The following is a 17,500-nucleotide window of genomic DNA, read 5'->3' on the forward strand; positions in this document are numbered from 1 at the left end:
TGTGTGTGTGTGTGTGTGTGTGTGTGTGTGTGTGTGTGTGTGTGTGTAATTCATTAGTGTAAACAGTCATCTAATCTACATTAAGTGACAAATCAGTTATGGCACTAATTGTCTGTGTTTGTGTGTGTGTGTGCGCGTGCAGGCATTTGAAGTGTGTGTCCCAGTCGGTGGTGGCCGTGGAAGCTCCAGGAAAATCACTTACACCAACCCATACACCAGCAGCCGCTCCTTTCTGCTCCGGTCTGACCATCCAGACCTGCTCCAGTTCAAAGAGGAGAAATTCCAGGTGCAATAAGTGATGCAGTCTTCTTCCTCTCAAAAAGAGCTACATCAATACTTTCTTCAATTAACACCTAGACCTTTGTCTTTATTGTTGAGGGAGAGCAAGGCTCGCATCAGTACAAGTAGTTATACATGGTACCTTGTGTTGTTAATGCCCTGTAAATAATTAGTTTGAGCTGTAATGGAGAATCCTACTCACCAATGATAGGAACCCCTTTTGATCAGCTTATTTAAATATCCTGTTGAGAATTAAATAATAGAAATAACAACGAAAACCTAATTTGATTAAAGACATTTAAACACTGCAGAGGTGATAGCTGCTGTTGAAGTCAGCAAGGTTCTTTTTCTACTCAAAATAGGAACTACTCCATCCATTCTGATTTAAGTTTGAAATTGAGGCTTCCTTTACCATCGTCACTAGTCAGTCACTGATGTCACTAAAGCTCATACCAGTGGTGATAATATTGGAAACCTTGTAAATTAATAAATTGTGCTACAGGCTTTACAATTCAAATCCGTTCGTGATAATAAGTATGGATTCTTCATTAGTACTCAATTTGTTATACTGTTAGGAGTATGTCACGTTATATATTCCAATCATGCAACAGAACAAGCTGTATTTGTTATCAGTGACTCGGCTTTTCACTGACTGAAAATCATTTTTTGACACTTCCCAGGGTTTTTTGCGACTATGATTAGGTTGCTTCTGTTATATAGTTTCCATTTCTCTGCTCCTCTCTTCACAGTGACACCACAGACTTTTCAGTTTGTAAGTGTCTCGTATGTTACACAGTAAAACCCTCCCTGACCAGGCTCCAGGCTCCAGGCTCCAGCTTAATTTTAAATGATGCACTTTGTTTCAACAAAAGAGTGAGATCAGCAAAACAACTCGAAACATCTTTTGCAAACAAAATGTGTTGATACATTTTTAATCACAAATCTATTTTACTTGGAATGACATTTTTTTTTTGATAGCAGTGTGGAAAGTTTTGCTCTCAAACCTTATTCTGCTTGATTGCATAATAAAGACACAAAAGTAACTCCAGAAGAAGAGGCTGCTTAAAGACTCTTGTACAATGTCTACACAGCCTGTATAGCGTGAGCAGCAGTAAAAAGCTTTGAGTCCTCTGTCTACACATGATGTGTTCAGGCACAGTATTGAGTGTGGGTCAACTGTGTTTTGGCAGCCCCAACACACGATCCCTGTAGTTACAATTGTAAAACGGAAGAAAATGGACTTGAAAAACACCTTTCTAGGTCTCGTTTCGTGGACATTTGAACTGCAACAGAGTTATGGTGGAGCTGTAGTGCAGCCAGAACACAATACAGTGGACATGGGGGAGACATTTTTATATTTAATTATTTCACCAATGTAATGCACTGACTCTTCCTCCTGGTATCAGCCTCACAAATCGGTTTAGGTGCACTCACAGCTAAAATGATTAATTGGCTGTGCTGCAACATCACTGACTTTGAGTCGCATTGATATACTGCCTTACAGACTGACACCGGGAAACGCTTTGATCGACATGCTGATTGTAAAAAAAAAAAAAAATACTGTAACATATATGAAGGAACGTTTGTGTATTTCTTATCATCATCATGTTGTCTCTAATAGCTCATTCACTCACACACAGACATGAAGTACCGGAGTCACTGCCATCGTTGCCTTCCATTGGCTGAGGTGCGATGAAACGGCAAAGCAATGGAAAACCAGCATTTTATATTAACAAATAAATGAACGAGACCCAAAGGGAGTCTGTTTCCACATCAAGTATTTAAGAGTCTCGCTGCTGCTGTCCAGAAGACACTGCATCAATTAGACAGAAGAAGGTGGGGAAAGTGAAAAACAGCCCATTGTTTTGTTCCGTCTAGTCAGCGAGGAGCCAGGTGTCTTATAAAGAACTGACTATGCCCGCAGCATTAAGCAAATGTGGAGACACTTTTCTCTTTTGTGATCTACCTCGCCGTGATAAAACCAGCTGTCAGGAGGGAAAGCAGAGCACAGATCAATACTGCGATGCTTTTGGGAAAGATTACGTCATAAATCCCCCAAATTGATCCATACATCCATTGCTGGCTATTACAGAAAAATACTAGAAGACAGTTCTGGACTGATTGAAATACTGAGCCTTTGAGCCTTGATTACAAATACATTCCAAACATAAGGCATGGTGTGCCTTTATTTAGGGAAAGAATAATCAAAGTTGCACATTTGGATGAAGAGACGGTAATTCAGACACAAAACAAAGTTTTAGATAAATCCATTTGAGGTTTCCTCCTGAAATAATTCACTGGTTTCACACAACCCTCATTTACTCCACCAGTGTAAACCCACAGTGAGGATACACCGTAACGCTGTGGATAAGCTTTAGCACCATGTACAGGATATTTATTACATCGCAATAAAATAACACAGTGCCACTTTAGCACTTCAGTCTTTTAATATCTTTGCAAAGTCATACCGTGCTATCCCCAACAGCAGTGGAGGCAGGCTGCCTTAGCTGCAGTTGGTCATTTTTTTGCCATTGAGTTTAAAATCTGTTGAGTTGTTGCTTCAGAAAGCTAAATACTGTTTGAGAGGCAAACAATGGTAGAAGAGTTTTGAGTGGACAGAGGACATGGCTGACCAGACATTGAAATTGGACCACAGATTAAACAGGAAGGAACAACTTGTAATTCTTAAATTAGATGTTTTCCTGTTTAAAAAAAAACAAAAAAAAGTCTTCTAAGATCATTTTGAATATGTTTCATGAGGACTCTTGTTTTGTGGAGCTCTCTGGCCAGCAGCTAGCGAATACCTGTTGAAGAGTAAACAAGTTTTTCTCTGGCCAGTTTCTTTTATATATTTTAGGGCAAATATTGTTCAGCTTGTGGCTTTCTCTTCATCTCTAAGGGACCACACATTCTTATGTTTTGAAGCTCACTCTTACTACTGGGATTTCTTTCTGTGATCTGACCTGGAAAGAGATCTGTAGAAACCACTCTGTTGTGTATTTTATAGGCAGCACTGTGGAACCTGTATAGTGTAATGGTGTTGAGAGACAACATGGTCATATAACTGTGACTGTTATTTACAATATGAAAAACAACAAGCTCCTTTCTTTTTATTTGTTTTCTTCTCCCCTACCTCTGATATAATCATTCAAGGAATTAGCTATTTTATCAATTTAAACAAAATTGAAGTTAAAAACAAACAAACAGCAAAATCAAATGAAGTCGGAAGATTCTCCGACATTCGTGCGGATCAGTTAAGTGTTACCAGCTGAAGAATCACTTGCCCTCACAAAGCATTCAGATGAATGTGAAGCTTGCTTGTTGTGTTGCGTTCACTGTGTTCAGATCAGCGGGGGAGAGAGTTACAGCATCGGACTACGATTCGCCCCCAGCCAGAGTCCCGGCTCGGTGGAGATACTGGTCTACGTGAACAACCTGGAGGAGAAGACGGAGGAGACGTTCTGTGTGAAAGTCAACTACTCATGAACTGGTGATGTTTGTACAAACTGCTCCCCGGAAATGTTGCCTGATCTGTGTTTTGAGTCTATTTTCGGAAAAATCAAATGAGCTGTAAAGTTTCTACTTAGTGTAATTTTGTATTACCAGATTTAAGATGAGAATAAACGTTTTTTTAAATCACATGTTTTCAGTCCTGGGTACAAGGTGGAGTGTTCTGTACTGTATGAATGAATGAATGAATGAATGAATGAATGAGTATGTTTGCATTGGCTCAATGAGCTTCAATTACAGAAGGTCACAAGTCTCAAAAATCAGAGGCATTGTATGCAAAACAAGAAGGCAAAGCTGCTTTCTCCAAAAAGCTTTGAACACACACCTTCTGTTTGCTCAACTATCCACCGAAGCAAAGAAGAAACTACATTCACTAGACTTTTATGTACATAAGCGAAAATGAGGGTGCAACAAAGACACAAAAATCTGCTGAAGTAACTGAAGAAAAACAGGGTTTTATGTTTTGTAATCAGCAAAGCAACAGAAAAGCATCAATATAAGCGTGGAGGCTGAATCCTAACTGTGATCTGTCCTCTTTCTAAATGTCCAGCAAATGTCTGCCGGTTCATCCCCAACCAACCAGGTGGGCCGAGGGTGAAAGCAATAACATTTTATCGACTTTAATTACCCAGCAAACCCACTTGAATGCCACTTGATGGTTGAGTTTTAATCTAAGAAAAGCCAGGGGTCCGCTCTCCGAGTCCCCCTGCCTCCCAAACAACTTCTCCTCATCAGCGGCGTTATTAGAAACGGTGCCTTAATGAGATACAAGGCGCACACCTCTTCAGATCGCCCTCATTAACACCAGCACCCCTAAAAGCCCTCCGTCTTCTCCTTCCTGCTCGCTCTGTCTGAGATACAGAGAGAGAGAGAGAGAGAGAGAAGGCCATGCACATTGTGTTATGTAACACAGAGTTACACAATGCGCCCCCTCCCTCCTCGCTCTCCGTCTCATTAGAATGCAGGCTGCAAAATAAGCCTCAGCACAGCAGCAAAGGCTAATAAAAAGGAAGATGGCAACCAAGCCGGATGCACTTCATCTTTACCTTCTCTGAAGCACAAGCCTCGTTGTCTCCTCTATTATATGTTAATATGTTAACAGCTTACACATTAAAGCTTTATTCGCTTAGTAATTTTTCACCTGTACAACCTGTTCTGGTTCTTATGCTCAAAGATAAATGATATATACAAATGAAATGTCTGAGGCAATCCGTCTTTCTACCTGGCCGAGAACTGGTTGCCAAATGATGTAAAAGGGCACAACAGCCTCTTTAGGCATTATAGATTCTTTTCTAAGGTCAGATGATGGGATGGCCATTTTTATGTTGCTATTTTTCATGGATCTGTGACAATGTCCACGATCTTAACTCTGCCTGTTTCTCCAACTGTCTGGTTAAATCACTGAACAAATCGGAGATGCGGCCAGTGATTCAGAGTATGCTAAAATCCTCAGGTGAACTTTAGTAGGGCCCGTGGATTCGGCCCCTGATTTCTTCCAATGTTGGGCGTGCAACGGAAGCATCACTTAACAGCTGGTGCGGACAGGAGAAAAGATAACACTGACAGCAGCAGTGTAAGCTGATGAGGCATGTGGGTTGTGTGTGCAGTTTAAATACCCGCATCCTGGTCTGAGCAGCAGCTTTCCGTGTGAGCTGCACGGTTGTTCTCCCAGCGTGGGGCCGAGCAGCACCGAGGCCTTATTAGCGGTGCCAGTCTGGTTGTTGTCGGTTCCTCCTGAGGGAGCGCAGACATCCGCCACAACAGCTCACGCTGTCTGCTCACCTTGTTAGTGCGGTTAGACGGCTCCCGTCTAGATGCCCAGCGGAGAGTCTGCCTTGATACTATGCTGGAGAGTAGCTGTTGTTGTGGAGAAAAGAACAGGCCTACCTGCATGGTGTGTGTTTGTATGGTCTTTGTGTGTGTGTCTAAGTGGCTTACCTGAGCCATGCGAGTGGGTGCATGTCTATGAGAGGATAGAGCGACGCAGGTATCAAAGAGCTTTGTAACTGGAGGAATATGCATCCTAGCAACCAGCCCTCCTCCTCACGTACACCGCTGGCCTGGATCGGCACTCGGAACAGCTGAGAGGAGAGAGACTGTGTGTCTTGTTGCATTTCACCTCACGCTGCAGACCATTAAACTGAGAACACATATGGATTAAAGCAAAGGGGTTAAAAATAAAAGGAAAAAACCACGCCCTAATCAGTGATGTCACAACTGGTTTGAAAACTGTCAAACGAATGGGAATTTAAAAGTCTTGTGTGGATTTTTTAACAATGAAACAGGAAGAACAAAGCAAGAGAAGTCAAGTTAAAGCAGCTGTATGGTTTTATCTCGGGGAGGGGGACCTGGGTCAGATAAGCAGAGCGAGAAGGAGCTCTTAACAGATTGAAATTCAATTACCTCGTTACCCGTCTCTGCAGGACCTTCCCTCAGCCCGGACTGTCCAGCACAAAGGAAATGTCTTTGTGTCTTTCATGTTCATTCTTTGAGGCCTGATGCTTCAACACAAGTTTTTCCTACGCCTAGATGCTGGTAAACTAAGCAGCCAATTTGCAAAAATACTACCTGGTATGCACACTCACAGGCATTTGATTAGCTCGAACAGCTTGTGCCTGATGATGCAGCATTTTCGCTGCTTTGTTTTTGAGCCGTGGTACCATGCTGTGCTTTTTCCCACCAGAGTCCTCTGCTGCAGCAACGCCTTCCCAATGCAGCGGCGTTAAGGGGAGGAATTGCTCTTTTCGTTGGTGGAAAAGTGCCCTAACTGCTGTGTGGGTTGGTCGTTGTATGCAATCGTCACGGGTTTACACCAGAGGAAAAATAATCCCTGCAGAGGCTGCAGGCAGCGTCAGGAATCCTACAAAACCTTGTGTATTTATGGATCTTAAATGCACAATACGTGTCCTCCTTATGTGAGCCACTAAAGCCATCAGTGCTCACTGCTGCTAATTCACTGTACAGCTGAGGATGAATGCCAAAGATAATGTTATGGTGGTCTTCAGGCGGGAGATTGTTCTATAACTGGGTCAGTGGTTCATTAACGGCAACAGTTACAAATTATGTCCGTTGTCAGTGACGTGGTCTAAGTGTCCTTGAACAATTTGTGAACTTCACATGCTCCCTCACTGTTAATTACTTTGGATAGGAGTGTCAGCTAAATGCGTAAATTGAAACTGTAAATTAACTCAAGTCAGGAGAGGAAAGGGGAGAGCAACTACTGGTACGGTGGGAGGTAAGGTAGCTGGAAGGCTGTGCCAAATAAATAGATTCCCTCCCCCCCGGCTTAAAAGTCTTTACTTTCATTCCCAGCTCTTTGCTGTGGACACTGGGCAACAACAATCCCTGTAGTCATTAGACTACATTTGTAGAATAATAAACCAAAAACATATTGTGGGCCAGTGCCCTCTTAAAGATTTTATGACGGGGGGCAGTAACACAATGTGGATGATGATGTGAAATCGACTGCGTTTGTATTTTCTAGCTTGCGTGCGTATTCTGCCTGCAGAGATTTAAATAGCTGTGTTTTTATGTGCCTGGAGACGAGACCACCACAGTGTAGTTCACTGCAGTAACATGTGTAAGTCTTACAAGATCAGAAAAGGTAGAAAGGGAATATTTCTGGGATAAAAAATATGCTCTAAGGGATATTGCTTTCTGTGGCTTGTTAAATGAGAGGCTTGGATCAAAGGTAACACTGACAGTCTTAACATATTCCTTTTTGATAACAGCCACCAATATTAAGTGAGAGGTCTGATCCAGATGAGAGGATTCCTCGCTGCTTGACACCAACATTTCATCATGTTTGCTGCATTGAAGGAATTAATGTTTTGGTCATGATCGGAAATATTCGATGGTGCATGAGAGTTCTCTTTGTTTTTTTCACATGTATTACCAAAAGGTGCCATGTTTGTTTTTGAATCAAGAATCAAGCAGGAAGGGATACATTGTAGAAGAAGAGGAAGATGATATGTGCACGTGCTGCTTTGACTAATTCCAGGCCTGAGGTCAGTAAGTATGATCTTAAAAGCCTCAGGGAGGAGGTGTGTCTTTGATGATTTGCTGTTAAGAGAATTATTAATAAAAAGGCTGCAGAGGTCAAACACAGTAATGATTACTGCAAATCTAAAATAATGTTGAGCGTATGGATTTGTCGCTAAAATAACTTTGCTGTCAGAGCGGTTTCACAAACTATTTGACTAGTCGACTAAAACTACTGCTGTGTGCAGAAGTTGATCGCTCAGCATTACCAGATTTACAGCAGTTAGTGCGCTGGTGATTGTATATTTACTGGTGCTGTGACGATCCCCTGTGCACATATCACCTTATTTATTGCTGTCTGGCAGCACAGCATCACTACAGGAACCCCCAACTGTGTTCTGATCCGCGGTGGACTGAAAGCCTAATTTATGCTCCTGCAGAAAAGCTTGCACAGAGATGGTTTGCGGAGACAAGTACCTCATATCTGTTACAACAGCAGCAACCGTATTAATCAATTCGAGGTCTAGCTTCTCCTCGTCATCCAACTATTCCATCATTTTTATTTTTCTAGGCATGGTGGAGCAGCGTGTGGTCAAATTTAAGCACCTGACGAAGGATTTGATCCCGTCTCCAAATAAAAAATGAATTTAAAAAATGCTGATGCCAAGCAGGTTTAGTCACCGTGAGCTACAGCACAATGTCCCCTTTTCATCGGGAAACACTACATCTGCCAAGAAAGGGTTAGTGAAAAAGAGGTTTATACACTAATGGGGAATTAATATGCACAAAAGCATCTTCATTACTCATTTACAGCCCTTTTTCAATTGGAGAAAACTGGAAGGTCAAATTAATTTAATTACAAGCAGCGGTTCGTTCTGGAGGCCAGTGTTTCTATTGGCATACATTTGAGAGAAAAGTCACTCGGAACACAACGGTGCTACCACTGAGTTTGCTTGCTTTCAAATTGAAAATGAAATGGATCGATGCTGTTAAGGTGAAATTATTCAATCTGCTGCAGATACCAACTGCTCTAATGGCAGAGGGGGATTCAAATTACTTAAGTGTTAGCCTGTTATGAATTTTAAATGAGGAATCATGTCCCATTTCGTGGGTTTAATCAAGTCTCTTTGAAAATCAGCCACCGGATTTCTGGTTTAATATACTAACGGTTATAAAGGAGAGAAGGGAAATGAAATATGGAGTCCTGGTTGGGCGTCACGGTGCACTTTCCGTCTGTCAGCAGAATGGCCTGGCATAATTAGGTAAAGCAACACAATGGAAAAGCGCTGTGTTCAAAGCCAAGAGCTCTACTCTTTATTTTTTTTTTTATCTTTCATTGACTTCACAGATTCAGACCTATTGGAGAGCGAGCAGCCACTTAGTGAGGCTGAGATGTTCATCAGAGAAACTACAGAGCTGCCTCCCGCCTTGGCCTCGTCCTTTCACATGTACACGATGCATTTAAAAGCATCATGTGTCAGAAATTCAGATTCGTTGTGATCAACTATGGCCGTAACGTTCATCATATTCTAATCAGATTATGCTGCTCGACAAAGAAATAAATTTCTGGTATTAACCTATAGCTTCAATGTTGATTAAAAAGTGCGGTCCTATTGACCTAAGTGCACCGCATTAGAAAAATTGTAAATATTCATGAGGTCCCTGGGAGATAAATTGGGCCCTCGCCTGTGTGCCCACCTTATCAAGCGAGGGGTCAGAGCTCAGGTAATTTCTTACAGCAGAGTGGAGGCAGTTCAGAACCTTTTCCATAAAATCCAACCCAGAATGGAAAGCTCGCACTTTACATGATTCCCAATTTCAGTCAGCAAGGACTCCTTAATGCAAGAAATTCGGCCCCCTGGTGATTTTCCATCTTTATTGCAGATGCAGTCCGGCAGGAGGTTCATCTGTCAATAACAGTCACCTGTCAACATGCCTGTTCGCTGGTCTGATTGCTGTGTTGTACACATTACATTTTACAAACAATACAAAGCTGTACTAATCACTTTAGTTAGACAAACAATGACTCAAATGATTGTGTGCCACAGATAATTATGACCTAACTGAGCAGGTCTCCCTTGCTTTATGGAGTGTTTCAGCATCTTCAGGTTCATTGGTTTGCTTTTACGGCCCCAAACTCTGCTGTTTTGGTTCAATTTCAATGCTTTCATCAACTTAGTTTTCCAGAAGCAAAGTTGAATTCCGCCCCCACGTTTTCCCCCCCAAAAGAAATTATTGAAAAAAAACTGATTAGTGCTGCCTTAGTCTAGAATTCCAAATATTATTCTTGTTCAACATGGAATAATCTGTAAATGAGGTGCAGAAATGTCACACTAAAGATTTAATGGCTTGGTTGATAGCCTTTTTACAGCAGGAACATAACAGCCCCGACCTAGAGCGTCCTATAGAACCCTGGTACTACTGTTGTCTCCCCTGTCCTATGTATTTTACACAATGGGTTATTTTGGATACATGCCATTAAAAAGACAAAAAAACAGAATCTATATGTATTTTTTCTGCGCTGTTAAGTCGACAAATGAAATAAGGACTTGTGGGATAAACAGCAATGGAAGAAGTGGCACTTTGTTAACGTATTGGTTATCCCAGTAAAAATACATTGTAAGTAAAAATGATTGTTACTGTTCGTTGTGGGTTAGTTGATCTTGATGTGATACATCTGCTTGACCAATCACAATCAGCAGCACTGCCAGCAACCTACGAAACATTACCCGAAACTTGCATTTAGTATCACCTGCTGAGCAGCGGCCAAATTCATTCACATGAAACTTGTCCCCAAAGCGGACGGACAACAGTGGAAACAAAAGCAGACCTCGTGACAATGACTGCAAGTAAGTTTGCGTTAAATTTAAGTGTTTCTCGGGGCATGTTGAAGGACTTTTGGTTAGCTCTCAGGTTTTAAGTCTGTTTTTATTTCATGAATTTTATAAATGTTTTGAGTATTGCGTGACAGTTTTCAGGACTAGTCAGAACGAAGTTCACATCATTGAACCGGTGATGAAATCTGCACGCTACAGGACAAAGTAAAGCATGCCTTGTGGATTTTACAGGCTGTAGTCTAATGTGAATTATTTTAGCATTGCTGACTGTGTTGTCATCAGCTGTTCTTCTCCATTTGTGTTCAGCTTTTCCTCCCGCCTGTGGACAAGCTGCCATTTCCTTCAAACTCCAGACCCCTCTGTGACCTCAGCAGCATCTTACGTCCACGTCTCTCGCGCCATCAAGTGCCTCTCACATTCGATTTGCACTTTGCCTTCCTAAATTAAGATGAAAGTCAGTATTTGATCCTTTTGGCACCGTAGACTTTGATAGTACTCCATGTTCCTTGGGGTCAGCCAGGTCTCTGTGCCTTGAGCCCACAGAGACTCCATGTTCTGGCTCTGGGCAGAGGGCCAAGCATCACCACCCACGGCCCCCCCCCCCCCAGTCGGCCTCCGGAGCTCGGAGTCAGCTGTGGTTCATCCAGCCTCCAGACAGAAAATGATCCGATGTGTCTGGACAAGCTCACAGTTCATAAAACAGCAGGCGACCCCACATTAACACAAAAGACTCACTGACTATTAGCATGGCCTAATGTCGTTTTATGGGCTATCACTTTGCTGTGCTGCAGTTACACAAGATAAGACACGCTTACATACATTTACACTCGTGTCACATGATATGTTGCAGTCTGATTACATATATATTGCAGAATCGGTCGGAGATGTATTTAAATTCCACAGAAACGCACTAACAGGCTCATGTGGTGGAGACTTTTGATGTTGCATTGTTTAAATGCTAATTTAGTTTTCAAATGAATGTAAAATCTCAGTTAAACGCATCCAATTCCAGTTTGAAATGGGTACGCCAGTGATTTAGTGTTACATAGCCATATAGTTTGCGGACTCACAACAGATTAAAACAGAATGTCCAGAATCAAAGTATTGGAGGTCGAGATATTGACATTTAGTCCTATGGATCTCACAATTCCCGCAGTGCAATCAATAGCATCTTTCTGTTAGATCCTCTCTGGCTTGTAATTGCCCACATCGTTCAAACACCATGTTTGTAATTCATATTGTTTTTCTATCAAATGTTTAATGGAAAAATGATGTTCGTCGTCTCTCTAGCATTGCATTGGGTCTGAGCTGTGCCTTTGAGCTGAAGTCAATGCCTGGGCCGCCTGACACTTTAAAGAGTCTGAGGGGAGATTCTGCTGTTGTAGAACTTTAATACAAAGATGATACAGTAAGTCATCTATTGAAGGGATCCTTTATTGTGTTTTTCAATATCTGATTAAATAGAAGTTATGTTTACATGGATATTCATTCAGGATGGAATGTAGTATGATATGTTGAGAGGAAGTAGATAAGCGACCAATATTTTTTTCTTATATATACAGTATTTTTATTTCCCACTCGTTTTTTTTCACCTCCATAAAGCAGAAGTTGAACACTTATCAAGCTTGCTATGCTGCCAAAAACTAGCATACAACAGAGAGTTTATGTAGGCTATCCATGCCTTCAAGTCATTTGCTTGTGGGCACTTCAGCATTTCCTTTCCTGCCACCCACCGTCCTAACGTAAAAGTGGCCGCCCAGGCTTTTAGAATAAGTAAGACATGATTGTTTTGTGTGTGCAGGACTCATGTTTCCATTCTGGTTCAGCTACTTCCCTGCAGCGGCGCTGTCCGTGGTGCTGAAAGTCCTCCTCGCAGGGAACAGCAGAAGCTCTTGTACACGGCATGTACCTGCTCGACTCGGACTGCCTCCAGAGTGAACAGACGACATGTTTGCTCTCCGAGGGAGTCTGGCAATGATTGCACGGTCAGTAATCAGGCCTCATGCCTAATATCCGGCCCTTGAATTGAAGTGATTTTAATGTCCTGGCTACTCGTACACTACTTAGCGATGGAGAAAATAATCCAATCTGACTATTTGGTTTTTCTTGGCCTGCCTCTGATTCTGTTCTACATGGGAATAATTTTAAAACAATTGGATTTGCTCTATCTCATACCCTCCCTGGGCCTCCCTGAACATGAAAATTCACTTCCCTGCTTTACTGTCTACCAAACACTCTCGTCTCTCCTCGGCTATTTATGCTGTAATGTGTGCTATAAATAACATCAAGGCCAGAGAAGAGGGATAGAGGGCATATTGCCATACAGCTCAGTAGCGAGTGGTGTTAAGTCATTAAAGATTTTTGTGTAATTAATGGGGCATATGGTGAGACACCTGCTTCAGAGAGTTGAAGGTGTTAACTTACACACCAACTCTTTGATTTAGACATGGCAGGAATCACTATCAACTAGCTTTGTGAAGTTCTACTTAATATAAATCTTCTGCTAGCTAAAGCACCTGCCATTTAATTAGCTAATTCATCTACACCTGCCCTCACAGTTCTCAGAGCAACCAAATGACAGCATTTATTTTGAGCATTAACATGCATGAGTACATTTGCACTGATTATCAGCGTGAAATGGATCCTCTCTCACATGTCATTGTGTGCTCAATTGCCCGACGGTTGAATTAATGTTAGCGATATAGAACCCAAACTCATATATTCATAGATGCCAAAAAAAAGGAAAGATGTACTTCAATAAAGTGCATAGAATGTTCTATTATACTAAACATCCAAACTCATTCAGTCGTGTAGGTCTTTATTGATTAGAAATGTAAAGCAGCTTTACTGGAGGTCATGATAAAAACAAAAGTACTTAATGGGTGCAATGCCAATTTTGATCCTTCCAGTCAGTGCACTCTCATCGTGATAAAGTGCGTGGCTCTGATCCCAGAATGCTTAAAGAAGCAATTATAAAGACAACTTGCACTATATACCCCTACTTATCCAACACAGAATTATATCATACTAATACATAAGTGCTCATAAAAGATGAGGCCGGGGTCGGAGGGTAACAGCACATCAGGAGCGATGTGTGGTCGTGTGTGTGTGTGTGACCGATGGATGACCTGCAGCCAGAGAGGTCTATGTCTGAATAACAGCCAGAAAGTTAAGGCGACTAATTACTTATTCACATTGATGTTGTAACAATAGAGTGTATGTAAGAAGCACTTGATCAAGGTTTAGCTGGTCTCAGCTTTTTTTCAGTGCTCCGCTGACGCAGTGAAGGGTCGACCAATCACATGTTTTGTTCCGTTATAGCTGGAAAAAGTGCCGTTAGCCAGTACCCAGTGCTATTCAACAACAAACCTACGTAAAGCGAAGCTATTCAAGGGGTGGCAAGAGGATGGAATGGAGACTTTTATGGCAGAAATATATATGCTGATTTAATCGCAAACAATCACATATGTCAATACTTGTTTGGAAAAGGCCCCAAATTAAGATATTTTGAAGGCGTGGCTTGATGCAATTAACAGGCTGGAAGTGTCCAATGCTACATTGGATTGGAAACAATTTTGTGAATGTTGCCATCATTGCAGTCTGTTCGACAAAATTATTTTTCTTTTCTTATTTATACAACCGCACAATGGAACATTGGTACATTTGTTTCTGTATAAGTTCATAATACACATACTTTATCTTTAAATTTATCTTTAATAATCTACCCACATGGTTTCTACCCGTAGTCATCTCCGCTCCCTCTCCCCGGCTGATCTTTCATCTTCTGTTACCTCTGCTCTCCCTGACCCTGAAGCCTTCTCTCTCCTATCCCCTGATATTGCTACTGATCTTCTCCTCTCCACCCTTTCCTCTTCTTTGGACAACCTCTGTCCCTCCACCTTCAGGCCTGCACGGCCAACCCCACCTGCCCCATGGCTGTCGGACTCAGTGCGTAATGACAGACGGAGCCTAAGAGAGGCTGAGCGTAAATGGAGAAAAGGCAAACTCCCGGGGGACCTTCTTAACTTCCAAGCTCTTCTTTCCACTTTTTCCACCACTCTACTGCTAAAGCTGCTTTCTTTCGCTCCAAAATCCTAACCTCTGCTTCCAATCCTAAAAAACTCTTCGAAACTTTCTCTTCACTCCTCCAACCCCCACCCCCTCCTCCTACTTCCTCCCTTCTCCATGACGATTTCGCCAACTTCTTTGACAAGAAGGTAAACAATATCAGATCCTCCTTCTCTCAGCCCCCCTGTCCACTCTCTCCCTGTCCACCCTCTCCCTCTCTACCATCTCCAGCTCTTCCCCCACAGCTCTCCCTCCCCTCTCCATGCCCCATCTTACCCTATCTTGCTCCCCTCTCCCCTAACGAGGTCCTCAACCTTGTTACATCTAACCGCCCCACCACATGCTCCCTTGACCCGATCCCCTCCCCTCTTCTTCAGTCTATTGTGACTGAACTCCTTCCTTTTCTCACCCACCTCATGAAGACATCTCTTGTTTCAGGATGCTTTCCCACGGCTTTCAAGACTGCTAGAGTCACCCCCCTTCTGAAGAAACCATCACTTGACCCCTCTGATGTCAAGAACTTCAGACCGGTGTCTCTTCTACCCTTTCTTTCCAAAACACTTGAATGTGCTGTCTTTACTCAACTATCCTCCTATCTCCACCAAAACAACCTCTTGGACCCTCACCAGTCCGGGTTCAAAGTGGGTCACTCGACTGAGACAGCCCTCCTTGCGGTGACGGAGTCGCTTCACGCAGCGAGATCTAACTCTCTCTCCTCTGTCCTGATTCTCCTGGACCTGTCTGCGGCGTTTGACACTGTTAACCACCAGATCCTCCTATCCACCCTCGAGGGGATGGGCGTTTCAGGCTCTGCACTCTCCCTGTTTGCATCCTACCTGACAGGTCGATCCTACCAGGTGTCATGGAGGGGCTCTGTGTCGGAACCACGCATGCTGACTACGGGGGTTCCACAAGGCTCTTGTCATCTCCCGCCTGGACTGCAACTCACTACTTGCCGGAGCCCCGGCGTCGGCCATCAGACCTCTGGAGTTTGTCCAGAAAGCTGCAGCTCGCCTGGTGTTCAATCGCCCCAAGTTCTCCCACACAACTTGCCTTCTCCGTTCTCTACACTGGCTACCTGTAAGAGCCCGCATCCAGTTTAAGACTCTGTTGCTAGCCTACAGGGCAGTGAAAGGAACAGCTCCTTCCTATCTCCAGGCCATGGTCAAGCCCTACACCCCGGCCCGACCACTTCGCTCTGCTACCTCGGGGCGACTGGTTGCCCCGTCGCTCAGAGGTCCCTGCGGCCGATCGCCCCGGTCGCGGCTGTTTTCTGTCCTGGCCCCACAGTGGTGGAATGAACTCCCCACTGACGTCAGGACGGCAGAGTCGCTGCCCATCTTTCAGCGCAGGCTGAAAACTCACCTCTTCAAGAAGGCCTACCCTTCCGCTTAGCACTTATTTAGCATCTATTGTATTTATACTAGCTTATTGCACTTATTGTTTTTATATTAGTTTGTGGCACTTATTGCATTCGTTTGTTTCTGCACTGTACATTGGCTCTGGTTTATGCTCTTAGATGCTTGTTTGAGGAAAGGACATGCACTTATTACTTCTGGTGACTAGTTCTCTCGAAAACGGATGTTGAATACACTTATTGTAAGTCGCTTTGGATAAAAGCGTCTGCTAAATGACTGTAATGTAATGTAAAATGTACCTTTTGTTCTAGTAGCTGCAACCTCCAATCATGCGGACAAATTAGATGAGTCATTAAAACCTGCACCGTTTTTATGAAAGTGTTTTGAGAATTTACTGAACTGTGATTATTGTGCATATCAATCACCAGAAGCAACAGCAGCAGTTGCAGCAATCACACACTTTATCTTCAGGAAATGCATATATTATAGTTGTTACAGTGAGTTTCATCAGCTCAGCTCACAGTGAGAAGGTTGTGAGAAAGATGTCGAGAAAGATGTTACGGATCATCTCGTTATCAGTCAAGTCAATGAGGAGAAACATCTGGAGAAATTCAAGTTCCAGGTGATAAATAATCATAAGCCTGTCAGCGATGACAGTGTTATATTTATGTCCTGCAGAATATCATTATTTATTAAAAAAACCAACTCCCGTTGTTAACCAGCACCTGAAATACCATTTGGAACATCTTTTATTTGTAACATGAATTGTGTTATCAATCAGCTTCAGTTCTGTTCAAATCACAATTAAAACAAATACCAGTGCTTTAAAGTCACCAAAATGTCATAAAATTGTACTTATACTGTATATATTAATCTAAAGAGACAGACACATTGATTTTTAGGGCCCGAGCAACCGACAACGTCGGGCCTGAGAAGGCCCTATTGATATTGTAAGGGGTATTATTATTCTTTTTTGTGATTCTTATTTTTCCACTTTGGGCGCATGGTTGGAGTATTTGCCATACCCCAAAACTCACCAAATTTTGGGGACTTGTCAGGTCTGGTGGAACTTAGAGTATGAAAAGGGATGCATCTTTCTGTGTAAATAAATGGCTCTCTAGCACCCCCAATAAATCGGACTGGCGACGCCCCTCGGCCAGTATGTCCGATTTACTTGAAATTCGACTCACACGTCCAACTCCGCTAGATCTACAAAAAAGCCTCTCAGACCCCTAAGCTCCGCCTACTTAGATTTTCCGCCATATTGAATTTAGTGAAAAACCCATTTTTGCAAGCTCCTCCTACATGCTAGGTCCGATTGCTACCAAAGTTGCTGTGGATAATCATTGGATCTAGATCATCAAAAGCTTTTTGATAGTTCTTAGCGTTTACAAGATATGGACCAGTAAACTTCTTAGGGGCATGGCTTAATATCAATACACAACTTCTCAACCGCTTGTCTTACAT

The 17,500-nt window shown here is 42.7% G+C and overlaps 1 protein-coding gene across 2 annotated transcripts in view; it reads left to right on the forward strand.

Annotated features, from left to right (window-relative positions):
• Positions 1–11,179, forward strand: part of nphp4 (nephronophthisis 4) — a 175,802-nt gene extending 164,623 nt beyond the window's left edge. For both annotated transcript variants that reach the window (XM_031868798.1, XM_031868799.1), the window contains 2 exons: positions 143–286; positions 3,625–11,179. In XM_031868798.1, coding sequence (XP_031724658.1) covers positions 143–286; positions 3,625–3,765 — 285 coding nt within the window. In that variant the 3' untranslated portion in view covers positions 3,766–11,179. The remainder of the gene's footprint in view (positions 1–142; positions 287–3,624) is intronic.
• The last annotated feature ends 6,321 nt before the right edge of the window (positions 11,180–17,500 follow it).

This window comes from Anarrhichthys ocellatus, unplaced genomic scaffold (assembly GCF_004355925.1).
Source record: "Anarrhichthys ocellatus isolate YVR2014 unplaced genomic scaffold, GSC_Weel_1.0 scaffold44, whole genome shotgun sequence".
Taxonomy (NCBI): domain Eukaryota; kingdom Metazoa; phylum Chordata; class Actinopteri; order Perciformes; family Anarhichadidae; genus Anarrhichthys; species Anarrhichthys ocellatus.